Source organism: Pseudochaenichthys georgianus, chromosome 14, assembly GCF_902827115.2.
Source record: "Pseudochaenichthys georgianus chromosome 14, fPseGeo1.2, whole genome shotgun sequence".
Classification (NCBI taxonomy): domain Eukaryota; kingdom Metazoa; phylum Chordata; class Actinopteri; order Perciformes; family Channichthyidae; genus Pseudochaenichthys; species Pseudochaenichthys georgianus.
This window is the reverse complement of record NC_047516.1, coordinates 32,107,247-32,127,500: the sequence shown is the minus strand read 5'-3', so window position 1 is coordinate 32,127,500 and position 20,254 is coordinate 32,107,247. Positions and strand designations below refer to the sequence as shown.

At 41.2% G+C, this 20,254-nt stretch overlaps 1 protein-coding gene across 1 annotated transcript; it reads left to right on the top strand.

Annotated features, from left to right (window-relative positions):
• The first annotated feature begins 395 nt into the window (after positions 1-395).
• On the top strand, positions 396-18,294 carry LOC117458844 (glycine receptor subunit alpha-2-like). Its single transcript, XM_034099521.1, has 10 exons — positions 396-454; positions 1,201-1,328; positions 2,057-2,124; positions 9,767-9,990; positions 11,231-11,313; positions 12,570-12,707; positions 12,812-13,026; positions 14,013-14,171; positions 14,708-14,803; positions 17,131-18,294. Exons 1-10 carry the CDS (start codon positions 396-398, stop codon positions 17,398-17,400), a joined length of 1,440 nt encoding a protein of 479 aa, XP_033955412.1. The 3' UTR covers positions 17,401-18,294.
• The last annotated feature ends 1,960 nt before the right edge of the window (positions 18,295-20,254 follow it).

The following is a 20,254-nucleotide window of genomic DNA, read 5'->3' as shown; positions in this document are numbered from 1 at the left end:
GTTGGACATTAGTTAAACAAGATATACATACAATAATGTTTTATTTTATCTTTAAATATTGTATTCTTATAAATAGTTTAATTCTAACGCAAAAAGTATTACTGCTAATCTGATGCCCTGGTGGGAGGGGGGATGCTGGCCTCTCTGGAAATGCGCTGTCTCTTTAAATATTCTTGCAGTAATTCCTTGAACATGCACATGGCCATGAAAAAGAGATGCAGCTTGAAGACATCCACACAAACCCAGGCGTGGTGAATAATACAGCAGCTGCTTCCTGTGTTTTACACCTGCAGAGGGGGAGGAGGGGGAGAGAACACAGTCAGTCTGAGGAGCAACGACTCGGCTCATCTCCTTCCCGCCATCGCTCCTACAGCTGTTCTTTCTACCAATTTAAAATGCTGTTGCACATCTGGTGTATAGTTTGGGCTTCTTCTCTCGTTCTTCTGCACAGCAGGTAAGATACTTTGTTAACCTTGCTAAACTTATTTGTTGGTGAAAGCTGTATGCATTTTAATCAGCCGTTGGAATGTTAATACATGGGTGTGTGCTGTATTTGAAATGCTTTGACATTGACGGGTATATAACTAAAAATAATAAGGAATAAGATGTTATCGTTAAATTGAAATGCATTGAATATGTTTTGATTTAAAATACAAAGACTACAACATGTTGATTATTGTGAGATGCAGGAACATACTGAACAGCCAGAAAAGAAGAAGATAATTCTTAGTTTTTAAGACGTGTGCTGAAGTCATTTCATAAATAATCTGACCATTTTAACTTTGTCTATAATTATGCTAAAATAGTGAAATTATAAATGTATTTTTTAATAGTATACAGTTTATTACAAATGTATTAACAGTTGAAAAAAACATGTTTTGTAACTAATGCAGTTGTAATGCATGTGCTGTTCCAGCTAAAGTCACATTATTTAAATAACCATATTTAGCATCGTTTATAGTTATAGTAAGGTATCTTTCCAAAAGTAACATTTGAGTTATATAATACGATTTACCCCAAACAATATTTAGTACTTGTAATACATTTTGAGTTTTTTATATTATAAGTGTGTTATAAATCAAATGTATGATTATAAGCATATCCGGATTTACATTTTTTTTTTTTAAGAATAAATAAATAAAGAGCATAGGGGGAAATAATCATGTATTAATGATAACAGTTTGTCCCGTCGTCCTGCAGGTCAGTGCTCTGTAAAGAGATTAAGCTCCCCAGCAGGGCAGCCAAGCCCCCCTCCCCGTCTGGCTTTCTGGACAAACTGATGGGACGCACATCCGGCTACGACGCCCGCATCAGACCCAACTTCAAAGGTAAGGCTGTGGGGGGCGGGACATGACAGGTGTGGGGAAACGGTGATTTTGCGGTGCAATCTGGGCAGTGAAGTAGCACAAATCCCCCACAGATGGGCCGAAGTAAGAGGTGCTGCAGGCTTGTGTTTGTCATGTGTTGTTACTGTTTTCATTCTGACCCACAGCCGTTGGTGATGATTATTTTACACTGACTTCTCGTTGAGATTTGTCATAGATGTGCACTTCCCCTCATATGTTACCCCACAGGCCCATTTCAGTCCAATGCAGATCCTCTCTGACATACTCCCCCCCGCCCCCCCCCCCCCTCACTCTCTGGGGTCACACATCATATTTTTTTCATACTTGCTCCACATCTTCAGTGCATGGTGGGGAAAATCCCAGCTGATTATTTATAAATACACTAATGTAACTAAAGGGGAATCAATAAATCATTGCCTCTGAAGGAATGAGTCCCTAAAATATTTAAAGTTTTCGCTGGTCCACGGATACTACACTAATGGGAGCGTACTGGAGATGACACCACAATGTCATGCTGCTCCTCTTAGAAAAGTCTATTTATCGGGACACAACATGGCACCTTATGAGCGAGCAGAGGAGAGAGATTTTGCCTGAAACATTCTGCTCCTCAGTTGGCCTCAATACTTCATGCGGTCTGCTCAGAAAAACATCAGGAGTGTTTTGGAAGCAATCACTGAGGGTAATGTGTGATGACAATCTGCTTCTGTCAGGTCCTCCTGTCAACGTCACCTGCAACATCTTCATCAACAGCTTCGGATCCATCACTGAAACAACCATGGTGAGGATTTTCTTTATCATACTTTTTATGGATGATGTACTGGTGATGAAAATCTGCTTTTTCAACCAATGGATATCACCATAACACTTCCCCACTTGCATCAAGAAAATGATATTGTATGACATGTTTCTGCACACATTATGTTTAAAAATGCAAATGAGGCATTATCTTATTAATAGTAGAAATTGATACAAATTCAACATTGGATAAACTTAGGTTCAAAGTCTTGATTTTATTATAATCAAACATTTTTACAGAGGGAAAATGTGATATATCTATTAGTACTATGAAGGATATATGACCAAGCCCCCCTGTAAAAACTTCCAAATTGAAAAAGGAATTTAACTAGTTAACGTTGTTGTATGTAAGTACTATTCAATTAAAGATTTCTGGCTTATACAAACAACTAATTTTGAGGGAAACAGATATCTAATGTAAAACTCAGGTAAAAGGGTAATACTAATATGTTTTCTCAAAGGCATTATGTACTGCTTACTTTGGGGAAACTTGGAAGAAAAGTACAGATGAAAATAGAGGACTGTGAAAACCTTAATATATATTTTGGATCTTTGTTTTAATTATTTAAAGGGGCCCTATTATGCTCATTTTCTGGTTCATATTTGTATTTTGTGCCTCTACTGTGACATGTTTCCATGCTTTAAAGGTCCCATGTCATGCTTTTCTGGTTATGACCCGTCCCCTTGTGTGTTATGTAGCTTTTTATGCATGTAAACGGTCTGCAGAGTCACAAACCCTCACAGTACACCCTGTAGCGAGTACAACTCTAACACAGAAAAGACCTGTATGTGCTGCCCCAGAACGCCTCGTTGGGGATTTCTCTTTTTCCATTGTTTACTTCTTGGGTATAGTGACGTATTTCGGGTATAGTGACGTAACGTCCGCGTAGCCGTTACGTTTGGACCAATCCGCGGACTTCCTCACACACACACACACACACTCAGCGGGACGTTGCGAGGATCACTGCTTCGAGGAGCGGGACACTGAGCTGGCTCACTGGTGTGGGGTTGGCGAGACAGCGAAACACCGCGGAACTCAGCGTGGGCACACACACAAACTCCCAGCCAGGCTGCGGGTGTGTGTGCCCATGCTGAGTTCCGCGCTGAGTTCCGCGCTGTCTCGCAGACGGCCACTGGGCTCACAGGGAGGGGGGGGGGGCAGGAGCTCCAACAAGCCGTTTAGGACAGAGTGAATACACATACTATACAGAGATGCTGTGTGAGAAACCAATGTGAGTTTGGAAAATAGCACAATATAAATGTAGTTTAGTATACCTCAACAATTGAATTATGATCAGTAGAAATGGCCATGACATGGGACCTTTAATGTTTAAAAAGGTATTTATGTTTCTCATACTGCCTGTGCTGCAGCACCTCTTTTCACCCTCTGTCTGAAACCAGAGCCCAGTCTGCCCTGATTGGTTAGCTGGCCACCTCTTTTGTGATTGGTCAACCGCTTACAGATGTCCCGCCCCTTAGCCTCACATCACATAGAATATGTTGAACCACTAGCCAATAGAGTGGTGCAGTGACGAGTCCTAAAACCCGGAAGTGAGTTAGCATTTTACCACTACGGGTTCCCTCGTCTCAGAGCCAATGGCATTTCTCCAGAGGATTTTGGAAAATAGCTGGAAATAAGGTCTGTGTTTGACACAAATTTAAGAGACGGATCACGTTTTGGTTTGTTACTGGACTTCTGTGCTAGTCATGGATTGGCCATAACAAACACCATGTTCGAACATAAGGATGCTCATAAGTGTACGTGGTACCAGAGCACCCTAGGCAGAAGGTCCATGATCGATTTCGTTATCGTATCATCGGACCTGAGGCCGTATGTTTTGGACACTCGGGTAAAGAGAGGGGCGGAGTTGTCAACTGATCACCATCTGGTGGTGAGTTGGGTCGAGTGGCGGGGGAAGCCTCTGGATAGACCTGGTAAGCCCAAACGTGTAGTTCGGGTGAACTGGGAACGTCTGGAGGAGGCCCAAGTTCAGGAGGCCTTCAACTCACACCTCCGGCGGAGCTTTTCGGGCATTCCTGTGGAGGTTGGGGACATTGAACCAGAGTGGTCGGTGTTCAAAGCCTCTATTGCCGAAGCCGCGGTGGGGAGCTGTGGTCTCAAGGTCTTAGGTGCCTCAAGGGGCGGTAACCCTCGAACCTCCTGGTGGACACCGGTGGTCAGGGAAGCCGTCCGACTGAAGAAGGAGGCCTTCAGGGATTTGTTATCCCGGGGGACTCCCGAAGCAGTTGCAAGGTACCGACAGGCCCGAAGGGCAGCAGCCTCATCCGTGGCCGAGGCAAAGCAGCGGGTGTGGGAGAAGTTCGGAGAAGACATGGAGAAGGACTTTCGGGCGGCACCAAAGTTGTTCTGGAAAACTGTCCGACACCTCAGGAGGGGGAAGCAGGGAACCATCCAAGCTGTGTACAGTAAGGATGGGACGTTGTTGACCTCAACTGATGGAGTGTTGGGACGTTGGAAGGAACACTTTGAGGAACTCCTGAACCCGACAACTCCGCCCTCTATGTTAGAGGCAGAGCTGGAGTATGACGGGGGATCAACGCCAATCTCCCGGGGGGAGGTCACTGAGGTCGTCAAACAACTCCACAGTGGCAAAGCCCCGGGGGTGGATGAGATCCGCCCGGAAATGCTGAAGGCTCTGGGTGTTGAGGGACTGTCATGGTTGACACGTCTCATCAACGTTGCGTGGAAGTCGGAAACGGTACCGAAGGAGTGGCAGACCGGGGTGGTGGTCCCCCTTTTCAAAAAGGGGGATCAGAGGGTGTGTGCCAATTACAGAGGCATCACACTACTCAGCCTCCCCGGGAAAGTTTACTCCAAGGTACTCAAAAGGAGGGTCAGGCCGATTGTCGAACCTCAGATTGAGGAGGAACAATGCGGATTCCGTCCTGGTCGTGGAACGACGGATCAGCTTTTTACTCTCGCAAGGATCCTGGAGGGGGCCTGGGAGTACGCTTATCCGGTCTACATGTGTTTTGTAGACTTGGAGAAGGCGTATGACCGGGTTCCCAGGGAGTTACTGTGGGAGGTGCTGCGGGAGTATGGGGTGAGGGGGTCTCTACTCAGGGCCATCCAATCTCTGTACTCCCAAAGCGAGAGCTGTGTCCGGGTCCTCGGCAGTAAGTCGGACCCATTTCCGGTGAGGGTTGGCCTCCGCCAGGGCTGCGCTTTGTCACCAATCCTGTTTGTAATATACATGGATCGGATTTCGAGGCGTAGTCGTGGGGGGGGGGGTCTGCAGTTCGGTGGACTAAGGATTGCACCACTGCTTTTTGCAGATGATGTGGTTCTGATGGCTTCATCGGTCTGCGACCTTCAGCACTCACTGGATCGGTTCGCAACCGAGTGTGAAGCGGCTGGGATGAGGATCAGCACCTCCAAATCTGAGGCCATGGTTCTCAGCAGGAAACCGATGGACTGTCCACTCCAAGTAGGGAATGAGTCCTTACCCCAAGTGAAGGAGTTCAAGTATCTCGGGGTCTTGTTCTCGAGTGAGGGAACAATGGAGCGTGAGATGGGCCGGAGAATCGGAGCAGCGGGAGCGGTATTGCAGTCGCTTTACCGCACCGTTGTGACGAAAAGGGAGCTGAGCCGGAAGGCAAAGCTCTCTGTCTACCGGGCCATTTTCGTTCCTACCCTCACCTATGGTCATGAAGGATGGGTCATGACCGAAAGAACGAGATCGCGGATACAAGCGGCCGAGATGGGTTTCCTCCGCCGGGTGGCTGGTGTCTCCCTTAGAGATAAGGTGAGAAGTTCGGTCATCAGGGAGGGACTCGGAGTTGAGCCGCTCCTCCTTCGCGTCGAAAGAAGCCAGTTGAGGTGGTTCGGGCACCTAGTTAGGATGCCACCTGGGCGCCTCCCTAGGGAGGTGTTCCAGGCACGTCCAGCTGGGAAGAGACCAAGGGGTAGACCTAGGACCAGGTGGAGGGATTATATCTCTTCGCTGGCCTGGGAGCGCCTTGGGATCCCCCAGTCAGAGCTGGTTGATGTCGCCAGGGAAAAGAAAGTTTGGGGCTCTCTGCTGGAACTGCTGCCCCCGCGACCCGACCACGGATAAGCGGGAGAAGATGGATGGATGGATGGATCACGTTTTGTTCTACGACATTCAATACATCAGCAAAACGATGGTTGTTAACATGTGGCTGAATAGGACTACAGAAGTTGTCGAGGACGTTGTACGTCATTACACCGAACACGTAAACACTAGGGATGTAATGCCATATCGAATATCGCGATATCACGGTAAATAAATGTCTCAATACCGTCGTGAGACTGACAAAATATACCGCGATTTTTTTTTTAAATAATTTTTTTTTTTTTGTAAACCTTTATTCAACCAGATGGTCCCATTGAGATCATCAATCTCTTTTTCAAGGGAGACCTGTCCAACATGGCAGCAAGTAGGTTACAACATGAACATAAAACAACGGATAACAATAAAGGACATCGTATTTACAGGGCTTCATGTACATACCTAGAGACATTGACAAGTACCAACAGTATATTTATATCTCGCCCTGTCAATAAGCCTCAGCTTCTTGGCAACAACTGTATTGTTTTTGAAGTGGTGGAGAGACAATGCACAGTTGTACCCACTGCTGTTACTCATGGCCAAAGCATATCTCTGTCCCAGCAACATCAGTACCAAGCAAGAGAGTTTTTTCCACAGAAGGGGATTTTGTAAACGCCCAAACATCCCAGCTTCTACCTGGAAATGTGGACATGCTCATATCCCTAAAAGATAACCTTGATGATGCTGAGTGAGTGAGTTAGAGTTGAGTTACTTGAAAAACTAAAGTGAAACTTGATTTATTCTATTGCAGGGTCTGATTATTATATTGTTGACACTTTAAAATACTACTATCCTACTAAAATGCTGTACAAATCAGATGTATTATTTAATAAAGAAAACAAATTCAAGTAAAAAAAAATTCACATTTTTTTTCCTTTATTTTTTCAATATCGTGATAAATATCGTACCGTGGACTTTTTATCGCGATATTATTTTTTTGGTATCGTTACATCCCTAGTAAACACTCCCGCTAACTTTGTTTGCCCCCTGTTCTGCTTGAAAGCAAGTGCCTGCGCTCTTGCAAACTGTTCCAACTTGTACAATTTTTAATCTGTATTTTTTGAATATCGAATTTAAGTTGACGTTGAAGTTGTGCGACCCTGCTGTACTCGGCTTTAGTTCGTTTATAGCATAACGTTAGCATTTTGCTTCTGGCGATTAGATTCATGATTAGAAAATTAGAAAAGTATGGTAGACATGTGGATATTATCCGGCTGAACAAAACGTGCATTCATCAAACTGGTTCGTTTTCCACAGTCCTTATTTCGAGCTATTTTCCAAAATCCCATTGCTTTTTTGTCGAGGGAACCCATGCACAGTTTATTTCTGGGTAAATACGTCATCCCTGCACCACTCTGTTGAAGTGTAATTGTTATGATGTCACTATGTTACGGACGTAAGGCAGGACGGGGGGTGTGTGGGAGAACCAAAAAAACATAATAGGGCCCCTTTAAAAAGAAGATATGTTATGGAGGCAAAATAGCCAATATCACAATATTGGACCAGTGCGTAGAAGAGGATGTTAAAGTCAACATTATATGGGCTTACCTCTAGACCTCTACTGTCAGCGATAGACGATGTTGACCTGTTGTTCTTTCAAATGATTCTAAACATGGCAGAGCGGGGGCAATACAATATTTAAACAGTTTCCTGTCAGGACCTTTACAGGAATCACGGTTAAAAGTGTTGCTGTAGCAGTCAGTTTCATAGTCATTTTATCGTCCATATGTCAGAGGCTGTGTGAATATGTGCCACGCATTTATGTGGGTAAGAATCATGTTAAAACTGTGGGGGGGAAAGTACAAAGGTTTTCTTCGTTGCTACTCTTTGAATAAAAATTTAAAAAAGTACATAAACATGAATGCAGTATGGCCAATTTGAGAATGATATTTTCAACATGCAAGTGTAAAAATCACTATTATAATGCAGCTGGTAAAGACAATGCTATTTTAACCTACTTTACAAACTGCTCTATAGCTTAATCTATCATCATTTATTGTTGATTTTGTAATAATACAAGCCTGCCCATTTATCAGTTCCTTTTTTATTGTCTGGCTCTTCTTCCCTTTGGAGCAGGTTTAATGATGCCTACACATAGTGTCATTAGACGATGAGTAATGTATGGCTTTAACACCATCTTGTACGTTCATTACAAAATGTCAGCTAGGATGTTCTTATCCCTCCGTCTGTCGGGTAAGGACAAATCCTGTTTTCAAGAGTGGGTTTAGTGAGAGCCGGTCTTGTTTTTTACTCCCTTAGAAAGACGTCCTGTTTGCAAAAATACCTCTAGGCACAGTCATCATATTTTAAATAATGAAATTGTAAGTGGGGTTTTCTGTCATTCAGGTTAAGAGCACTCAAGTCTGTTTGTCAGCATTCATTTATTTATCTTTGCACAGACAGAGTTTGAGTGCGCACGCCATGCGCTGCAGGTTCATTTGTTTTGGCTTGAGACTTGTTCCAGTGTACATGATCTTACCCCCCCCCCCCATAATACTTAGAGGCAGAGAGTTATGCAAACTGACAAGCAAGAGAAAATTATTCACTAGCGCAAGCTGCAAATACAGAAAACATAACCTTATGGAAACCAGGGCACAGTAAAAAGTGATGTACAGAGCTAACTAGGTTCAAGGGGCATCTATAATACTCATGTGTAAGTTCATATTTGTATTTAGTGTCTCTGTGACGTGTCTCCATGCTTTAATGTTCAGAAACCTCTTTATTTTTCTCACACTGCCTGTGCTGCAGCACCTCTTTTCACCCTCTGTCTGAAACCAGAGCCCAGTCTGCTCTGAGTGGTTAGCTGGACGGCTCTGTTGTGATTGGTCAACCGCTTAGAGATATGATTAGAGGCATTTCAGTGTGTGGGGGAGAAACACACTGGTCACACATGTTAGCCTCTGCAGACCATTTACATGCAGAAACACCTATAAAACACACTACAGGAAAGCGAAGACCCTAAAAGCACAATAGGGCCTCTTCCATTCCTGATGTATACTCTCAGTGTGTCAGCTGGAAGCAGTTATCCATGGCATGTGGTGCCACAGGACGTTCAGCCAGGTTGATTCTGAATTGTGTTGTGTTTTCAGTTTTCTTAGCATTTTGTTTAAAAAAAAAGATTTTTTGAAATGCTGTCACTCAATAATTCAAACTGTATTTGTTTAGCACCTTTCGTAAAGGTTAGTGCAGTGCAATTTGCTTTGCAGATGACTGACAAGCAGAAAAATAATGTGTACCGTTAAAGATAAAACACCGTAAAATAAAAGCTATATTGATTATATAACAATAAAATGTAATACAATGGTACAATTTAAATACAAGTGATTTATTTAAAATATGTAAAATAGAATAACATGGTCCAACTAAATTACAATACATAATGAATTAAACAATGCATAACATGATTTACCTTTAAAATGTCAATATGATTCTACTAAGGCAAGAAAATGAAACCACCTATGGCTATATATTTTATTTCAGTCATGTATAACTCTAAATATGAATTTCTCAATATGTTTTAATTCTATACAGGACTACCGGCTCAATGTGTTTCTGCGCCAGCAGTGGAATGACCCCCGGCTGGCCTATAAGGAATATCCGGACGACTCTCTGGACCTGGACCCCTCCATGTTGGACTCCATTTGGAAGCCTGACCTGTTCTTTGCAAATGAAAAGGGAGCTAACTTTCACGAGGTCACAACAGACAACAAACTGCTCAGGATATTCTCCAACGGAAACGTCCTCTACAGCATCAGGTGATCTGCTTGTAATGATCTATAAATCCACTCTGAGTTTATAATGCACCAGGATGTTCCTCTATCTGGCTCTACAAACCCAGCTCCATGGCGTTTTAAGGCCGTCGAGAGAACATGAAGTCATAGTCTCGAGCCTCTGAGGATATTCCAACAACATGTTTGTTTCACTCCAGTTCAGCTCAGCTATCATTGTGTTCACCAGCACTCACTGTGAATAATAACTGCGGGCTAAAACAGAGTTGGGTCATAATGTGGCACTAAAGCAGTGGTGATTTGTAGCGTAATGGAGTTCATTAGAATAGAAGAAAGATGAAGCAGTGTGTGAAGCTCTATTAGCAACCCTGGGAAACTAAAGAAACGGTAGCTTCCCTGGAACAACCTCCCATAATACAACAGGGTCTAAAGTTTGAAAATGGATAAAAAGCTCTGCCTTTATCCATGTATTCACATTAGGCTAGCCCCTAAGTCTACAGATGCATTCCTCTTCTTTGCAGTGTTGCTCCTATCGCTCATGTTTGTGAGACCTTGTCTGCCCCTCTATCTATGAAAAGGGTCCTTTTTCAGATCTGATTTGTCTTGAGTACGGAAGCCTTGAAAGGCCAGTGAGAAAAATCTGCTGATAGTGAAAATTGTTTGTTGTTATACTCTTGTATAAAAGTGTTGTTATAACCTGCTCATTGATGGTATTGGGTGAGGGAGAATTTCAAACTCACTTGGAAAACAACACAACTATTTAGAACATGAAGTAGTTGTGCACTTTGTCTTTGGTCCAAAACTAGCTAGAAAACGTAACCGAAAAAAAAGTAACATTAAAACACTATCCATGGCAAAAATACTATTCCACCCCGTTCTTTAGCCAAGAGAGAAACAATTTTGGATCACATAAAAAAAGGGCTTCCGTACTTTGAATGAAACCCTTTCCTCTGATTGTGCTGCTATGTTTCTCATCCATTTTACGCTCCATAAAGGCTGGTATCTGCCTGTCAGCGCCTCTTAGCCTTTGTGTGGTTAATGCAGGGTGCAGTGGAGTAGAAAAATGGAGAGGAGGACAGTCAGAGCGGCATCCTGTGACTCGAGGGAAGTGTGAGCCTGCGGAAAGAGTTTGAGTGACAGATGGGCAGGAGGCGGCTGCTGCTGTGGGTTTACTGCTGTGGGCTAGCTGGGTGTTTGTAGAGGGCATCACCTTTTCATTGTACACTCATCCCACTGCCATTCCTGTGTTGCTGTTTCTCTTTTCCAGGCTGACACTGGTCCTTTCCTGTCCCATGGATCTGAAAAACTTCCCCATGGACAGCCAGAAGTGCACGATGCAGCTGGAGAGCTGTGAGTTTCCAATACACTCTAAAAACCTTAAAGGGGACCTATCATGCAAAATGCACTTTTGTACGTCTTTTATACATGAATATGTGTCCCCGGTGTGTCAGAAAACACAACCCTCTCTCTTTTCCTCCGTACCCTAATCTCTAAAAATGGGCTGCAACGGATCTGATACAGATTTGAAAATAGTGTGACGTCAGTGACGAGGAGCTCCGCCTATATGGCCAACTCTCCACCAATCAGGGGAATGAGAGGTTGCCGTGGCATGGTAACAGCATGGTAACATGAGGTAACTCGGCCCCCTCCTTTGCAGGGGGCGTGGTCAGCTGCAGCGCATGCAAAGACAGGGTGGAGGAGAGCAAAATAGAGCCAAATGAGGCATGGCTAAAATGCATGATCTGTTTGGTATTTTGAAAAAAAAAACGTATAAATATACCTTTTATATAGGTATGGCCCTACAATATATTATTCAAATATAGCATGATAGGTCTCCTTTAAATTAAAGTGTATATGCATCATTTGAAAATACCAAAAACATATCAAATTATAAATAATATACAGTGCAAGAATAATAAAAAAAAAAGTATTGACTTTATACTTCTTTAATATCGCAAACATATTAGAGCAGTAAACACAGTAAAGATAATAATACATATAAAATAAAAGACAGGACATTTTATTTTAGTTTGGTGAGTATTTATTTGTGATGAAATATTATTTGTAGGAGGATGATAGATGTGTTTGGTAAGAACTCACCTTTAAAGTAGATTTAAACTGCCCTTCATCTGGAACTATCTCAGAAATACACTTTAAAAAGTGAGAAATATTAATGTCATAAATAGCAAATAGAGGCGCATAAGAGATATATCACATCGGGATTTTTGCAAGAAAATCAAAACATTTCTGGACGACTAAAATAAAGAGAAGTAAGAAAAGTACTTGACCCAGCTATATTATAGTATGAAACATAGAAGCCAAATAGACTGTAAATAAGTGGTTAAAAACAAAATATAAAACTGAATATTTCTTTATTTTTCTACCAACCAATTCATAATTCCCAGGAATGTTGTAGACACTCAACAGACCCAAATGTCATTTTAGATACATCATTAGACTATGATTTCTTGTCTCTGAAAATAATTATGTACAAAGATTCAAAGCATGTGGCATAGCAATTGAAATCCTCACAGCATCCCTAACCAGGGAATAGAAGTTTGAAAGATGGATAACCACCGGCCTCCCCTCCCTCTGTGCTCCTGCAGTCGGCTACACCATGAACGATCTGATTTTCGAGTGGCTGGATGTGGGGGCCGTGCAGGTGGCCGACGACCTGACCCTCCCTCAGTTTGTGCTGAAGGAGGAGAAAGGCCTGGGCTATTGCACCAAGCACTACAACACAGGTACAGGACACGTGACCACCTGCGGAGCAACATCCTCCATCAGCTCTGTAAATCTACTTCTAATAAGACTGTCAGTGTGCACCTGTATCTCCCCATGTGGTTAGGTAAATTCACCTGCATTGAGGTCAAATTCTACCTGGAGCGGCAGATGGGCTACTACCTGATCCAGATGTACATCCCCAGCCTGCTCACCGTCATCCTGTCCTGGGTGTCCTTCTGGATCAACATGGACGCGGCTCCGGCCAGGGTGGGACTGGGGATCACCACGGTGCTCACCATGACGACGCAGAGCTCTGGCTCCAGGGCCTCCCTGCCAAAGGTCAGAGGGTTAGCTATCCAACATCTCACAGTAGAAACCAAAGCAAGTTACACACTGTGTTATAGTCTGGCATGATATCAGGAAGAAGTGTTTTTCAGCACTGTACATGTTTCAACTTTACAAATTATTGTAACAGTCTTTGATGCCAAGGTTTTTTTTAACAATTCATTCTCAAACTAGGAATTCAATATGTTATTTCCATTTATTTTTAAGATGAGTCCCAATGCCATCATTTAAAACTACTCCATTACAAGTAAAAGCATTGGGCACAATGTATTAATATTTATGATTGTACTCTAAACTGTACTTTAAATATCAAAACTTCTATTCAGACTAATACAATATTATTTTATATTGATTATTAAGGTGTCCAGCTTTATGTAGGGCTTTACAGTAAAACCTACATCAATAATGATATGCGGCATTTCATACAAATGCTTATCATATGTTTCTGCAGCAGTTGTTTATATTTTATAGACACATTAAATGGTAATATTCAATCAACATTTTATAAATTAAAATGTATATGGATAAGTGTATTTCAATATTTGTATTATCAATGATGCAAACGTGGGGATTTGTATACTGTACTGCATGTATTTTACATCTATAGCTACTAGTTACTTTTCCTAATAAGATTATACATACAAAATATTTCATTGGTTTATAAAATATGAAACATTGCCACAGATTATAGTATTACAACATTAATTACTGCAGTTCCCATTTAGATGCATCAATGATAATAATACATGTTATTAATAATAGTCAAATCTTGTAGACTTTAAAAAATAGTTTTACATATTTTTTTGTTTTTACAGAACAGTTTTTCAAACCTCTTCCAGCTCTTTGTTAAACCAATGGTAACAAGGGGATCCAACATGTAGCTCTCTCCACAGAGTTTGTCATCCCATGTCTTTCATGTCACTGCCTAACATGGCATGAGTGCTCATGTTATCTAACGACTCCTCTGCTCTGTGTCACAGGTGTCCTATGTGAAAGCCATAGACATCTGGATGGCAGTGTGCCTTCTCTTCGTGTTTGCCGCGCTGCTGGAGTATGCGGCCGTTAATTTTGTTTCACGGCAGCACAAGGAGTTCTTCAGACTGAGGAAGAAGCTCAAAGAGCAACAGCGTCAGAGAACTGTGAGTGCACCCCACCCACTCAGCCCCCCCGGCGCCTCTCACCTGTTATTCTCTGCGCCCAGCCATGCACGAGCTGCACGACTCAGCTGCAGCGAGCCGGGAACGGCAGCAGCACTGACCTGTGATTAATTCTAACCATCACCTTATTCCACGGCTCTCAGCATCTTGTTGAAGAGAAATAGAGACGACAAAGTAGGCCAAACCATGTTTAAAGAGGAACTATTTCTCAACAAGAAGCAGTGTGACAGCAGCTGCAGGACTCATGAATGCCTTGTAATATTTACAAGACATTGCACAAAACATCTGCATGAATCCTTTGTTCTTATTCGTCTGTCAGGAGCGTGCTGCTGAGATGTGTTCTGGATGCGCTGTCACGTGGTCTCATTTCACATTAATGTCACACTTGTGTTCCCTTTGTTTGCAACAGATGCTTGTTGATTTGAACACATAGCACTGTGCCATGTTTGCAAATCAATGCAGCCTGTGTGATGATTTCATTGATTACATTTGTGTGCCCCCCTCCCTCCCCCCATCAGCAGGGAAGCGGTGACAGTAAGTCGAAAGGAAAAAACATGTCCGGCAACAACACTCCTCACGGGAACGTCTCCCAGCAGTGCTCCGCCTGCGCCAAGGTGCGTGCTGTCACCTGGAGCTCCTTCTCCTGTCATCGTCTCACTGGATTTACTTTGCTGTGTATTTACTTTTCTTGCATCAAATTGCTTGTACGTATGTGTTAACCTACTTGCAGTGGTAGAAGAAGTACTCAGATGTTGTACTTGAGTAAAAGTAGAAGTACCCGAGTGTAGGAATACTCTGTTCCAAGTAAAAGTCCAGCATCAAAATATACTTAAAGTACCAAAAGTAAAAGTACTCATTGTGCAGATCCATTTCAGAATAATATATATGATATGTTTTATAATGATTGATCATGAAAGTGTTATCAAAGCTGGTGAAGGTGCAGCTAGTTTGATGACTGTGTAGACTGCAGGGTAGCTTGTGGATTTACTCCAGGTGGAACTAAAGTCTGATTTAACACTTGATTAGATTTCACATCATTCATCCAAATCTGTAATGCTATTAAATACATTTAGTGGAGTAGAAGTACACCATTTACCTCTGAGTTTGTAGTGGTGTAGAAGTACAAAGCAACACAAAATGTAAATACTCAAGTAAAGTACAAATTCCTCAAAATTGTACTTACAGTACTTGAGTAAGTCTGCTTAGTTACTTTACACCACTGCCTGCTAGGCAGTAAACCTGATTTTGGTTCTGGTCAGTTTAAAAGCAGCCAATCAGTGTACAGGTGTGTGATTCTCAGAGCAGAAAGTTATTGGCTCACCCTAAATCTCCACACTAAAGACTAACGGAGAGTTCCCAGTAAATCCCAAGGGTCACACAGTGCGGTTCTCTCGCAGACATTTTGAGTGCTTTCTGAACTTTCTTAAACATTTCTGCTGACTTTGGACGAGGGAGTTGAATAAGATGAACAGCATTTTGGCGTGAGAAAAAGAGTTAGCAGGGGAAGCATTTAAAAAATCATAAACAAGGACGATTTGCACAAAGAGTTTAGCATGGCATGTTTAATTCACACGGAAACATGAATGATTTAAGATGCTACATAAGAAATGAAATGAGGGGAATCCAAGCATAAGCTAAAGTATTTTATAATTCGCAAAAATGTGTAGATGTAATATTCGACCTCTTCACTTTGTAAAGAGCCTGCAATAGAATGGTCCGTGAAGAAGGTCCAAAAAGTCCTTAAACCAAAAGTGTGCATAACAGGTTTTGACATTGCCATGGTAACATGATGATTCCGATGTAAACCACTTCAAATCTGTGCCGCCTGACACTCTCAGACACTTGGTGACACGACTACGATACTTTATTTATCCCAGGTTGGGAGATTGTTTTGTCACAGCAGAATTTTGACAGTCAATCTACAAGAATTACAACATTTCTTAAAAATAGAATATAATACAAATCAAATAAAGATAAACATAACAAAATAAAAATGTAAAAACAATATTCTCAGTAAGAAACACACATTCAGAGGAGTATCCAAACACTTTAGAATATACAGAATACATTAGAATGTTCTCTAATATGCCAATCTACCAGACATATAAACACAGTGTACTATATATATTTAAAAGTCACCTATTATGCTATATTTGAACAATATATTATAAGGCCATATCTATACAAAACATGTATCTGAAGTGTTTTGCTCAAATGACCAAACAGTTCACCCATTGAAGCATGCCTCACACCCCTCTATTTCAGCCCTGTTACTAAAGTGCTGATTCTGGGTCTGGCCCTTTAAATGTAACCGAGCTGCTTTAGAGAGTCCGCATGCAAGCAGTGATTAAACGCCATATCATGTTCCAAACCACATCAAGCATTATTTATGAAACAGTATGGAGCTCAAACGCTTTCTCTATCGCGGGTTTACCACAAGGACAGTACCTTTTTATATCCGGCTTCTTTAAACATACTCTCTCCAGTACAGCCTTAGCTCTGAGTGTTAGCGATGCTTGCTAATGTAACACAGACCACATTACTTCCAAAACACGTTGCGCATTGTTTCTGATACAGCTCATAGTCAACATAGTCAACAGCGGGACGTTGCCAGGAGTTCAATGTAAAGCCAGCCCATTTCAGTAATGACGTCAAGTTCTCAGCAAATCTGGATCAGCTCCGTTGTACCCCCTTCTTTTGAGATGTGGGTAAGGAGGAAAAGAGATGTTCTGTCTCGTTACACACCGGGGACACATATGTATGTATAAAAGACATCAAAAAGTGCATTTTGCATAATAGGTGACCTTTAAAATGAAGAGTTAAATATATCCTGTGAGGTAGTGTAGGTTCCTATGGTACTTAAGGGCTTAAAGGTTCAGGGTTTAAGCTTTAGGCTGAAGATTTGATTGGGCCATTCTTTACTGTGTCTTTTTCTTTCCAGGAGGATGAAATGACAAACCAGGGTTTCCTCTTCCAGAGTTATGGACTTGCGCTGTCATCAGTAGGTGTGGCAGAAATGGATGCACCGGTCTCTGCCGATCTACCTCCTGGTTTGGGTTTCTATGACATCCGCAAGCGCTTTGTGGATCGAGCAAAAAGGATTGATACCATCGCCCGGGCTGTGTTCCCCATGAGTTTCCTCATGTTTAATGTCCTCTACTGGCTCACCTACAAAGTCCTACGGCATGAAGACCTTCTAGCCGCGCCGTGAGGAAGAACACAGCGGATACCTTGAATCCTGCTTTCCTCACTGAAACATTTACAGTCCTCAGCGGAGCCCAGCAGATGCGTTGGGACTGCATGTCCAGTGCCATGGACATTTCTATGACATGGAAGCATTCATGGGTTTCTTTAAACTTTGAATAATTTAAAAAGAAATGCACTTTTTCTCCGCACTGATGGTTTATACATTGCACACCAGTGTACAGTATGCATCTTAAGTATATCACCTCACAATTTGTTACGGGAAATGTCTGTATGGCCAGATACTGTAGCTTCACTGTAGCACTTCCTCTACAGGCATACATTATTTATTCTAATATTCCTGCTGTCAACTGTTTCCCATAACACAGGTTTCTTACCACCAAGACAAATAACATGTCACTACAAAAGTAGCAACTTTGCTTTACAGGCCTGGGAAATACATTAAAGGAAAATACGTATATTTTATTAGGCTTCGCTAATCCAGGTTTGAATGCTCTTTATTTTCTTACAGACATGCTATTTATCAGTTCACATTTCTAACCCTCCCTTGTGTAATAAGAACTGGAATAATCTGTTTTTGAAATGTGTTTCATTTTAAATTACTGCATTTACTGCCTAAAGGACTGATGGATATTGTCCAGATATGTTATGAAGTTACTATATATTGATATAATGGCATAGCAAAGTATAGCCAAATATAGAAGATATGTTTTTTATCATTAATCAACCTCGACCACCATCAGGGTACATGGGAACAGTCATCATAATGTACTAAGGTCTCCTCAGGTCTGCACAATGCCAGGTGTATCGGTGTTTAACCCGACGAAGTAACACTGAGTATAAACTGTCTGGTTTTTTTTTCTTTAGAAACAAAAAAGGAAATCCTTTGTTGGTCAATACAAAATAAATGCTTTGTACCCTAATACATAATGAGTACACTTGTTTTGCAGTCTACATACAGTCAAAATATAACAGCATGCCATGGGTCTAAACCAAAGGATGGGACTTTAATATCAGCCATGAAGTCAAACTATGAAATTCTATAATGGTAAAAAGCATAATCTTGCTATAAATGTTTTCCCTCTAATACTTTCCTCTGTCGGGTTTATAATTGTTCATAATGTATGTGCACGAATGCCCTGAGACGAAGACAATTTCTAGAAACCTCGCCTCATTTTAAAAATAAATATTGCAATAAAGTGAAGCTATCATTAATATTTGATTTCAAATGTAGCTGCCACATACAGTAGGATGACAGGGCTGCATACATCAGCACATTACGTCTCTGAAGCATCAATGGTATCTTTTTATACTGTAAATATCAATGAGGAAATGAGAGATTAGAGAATATGTGCGGACAACATGGATGAAATATAAAAATAACTTTTGATTTTTGCAATGTTCTTTACTGCTAGATAAAGTTATTGAAAGAGGTGTATGCTACTGTTTTATTGAGGAATGTAAAAAATACTAAATTAAACGCTAATAATGTTTTCTGTTACATTGAGTTTATCTTAAAGGTGGGGTAGGTAAATTTGGAGAAACCAGCTCGAGTGCGCTAGAATTTGAAAATACACAGCCGGAAAAAATCTGCTACTTCCTTACAGAGCCCCTCCTCCTCACACACACACGTGACCCAGCGCCATATAGATAGAATGGCGCTGACATGTTTGTGCACAGATGGAAGGCTGACAGGCAGGTAGGCCATCCAGGTATTTTAGCCGGGCCGGCTAAAAATGATTGGTCATGCTTTTTACAGTACCACGGCTTCCACAGATGACATTTTTTAATGGATTGTTTGTCACTTAAGGATATTCATTGCTATCGGGATGTTAAGAGCATTCCATGGAATATAACAAAAAGTGTATCTCGAGCCGGTTTCTCAAACTTACCTACCCCACCTTTAATATATAAAGTATCATTAGGATTTAAAACAAGGAAACAGTAAACAAGTAATGGTAAAGTATGCCTTAAGAACACAAAATAGTATGTCACAAATGCTGATGTACAAAAGTGAAAATTACAATATGGTACTTAGTATGTCAAGTCTGAATGAAAGAATAAACATATGATTGAGATCATGGTGTGTGCTTTACTGGGAGCAGTGTTGATTGTTCAGTCGAACGACAAAGTATAGTATGTCAACATTTTCAGAATAGTATAGTATGTTTGAACATTTCTGAAAGAAAACGTCATAGTAAACTGTAGTATCTAGAAAATGTCAGAAAAACAACATAGTCGTATGTCGAAATGTCAAAATAAATAAGATTGCCAAATCTTATCTTGCCAAAGGTCACATTCACATTATGACAGCAGGGTTGGGATTTGAACCTTCAACCTGGACATTGAAAAAAATCCACTTTCCTTCTGTGCCACAAAACATTATTAAAATGACATAGAATTTCAGGAAAATAAACATAGTATAGTACGTCGAAATATATCAGAAAAATCGTCACTGTTTGGTTGGTCGAAACAAATATTTCTTTAAAATCATAGTATAGCATGTCAAAAAATAGTCATGTAAATTATGTTGAAAGATGTGTAACAAGTCTTAGTATAGTATGTCTAAAAGGTTAAATATGTTGAAAAAATACAGAAAAAAGTCATAGTTTATGTCAAAGAAAATTGAAAAAAGTAATAAAATAGTATATTGAAAAATAGCTAAAAGTCATTGTATGGTATTCAAATAGTATCGCTTAGAAAAAAAGACTATTTTGTATGTCATAAAAAAGAGAAATCATGATCTAAGATAATATTGTATTATTTTGACTGCAGGGACATGTTTAATTTGACTGCAACAAATGGGACAGTGCAAAAACAAGAGGCACCATTAAAGCAACACACAAGATATTATTAAATCA

Bases quoted from the DNA above. Each gene is read 5' to 3' on its own strand.
- LOC117458844 (XM_034099521.1), top strand. From the start codon at position 396: ATGCTGTTGCACATCTGGTGTATAGTTTGGGCTTCTTCTCTCGTTCTT. The intron at 12,708-12,811 runs GTACAGGACACG...CCATGTGGTTAG, and splicing joins CACCAAGCACTACAACACAG to GTAAATTCACCTGCATTGAG. The intron at 14,172-14,707 runs GTGAGTGCACCC...TCCCCCCATCAG, and splicing joins AGCAACAGCGTCAGAGAACT to CAGGGAAGCGGTGACAGTAA.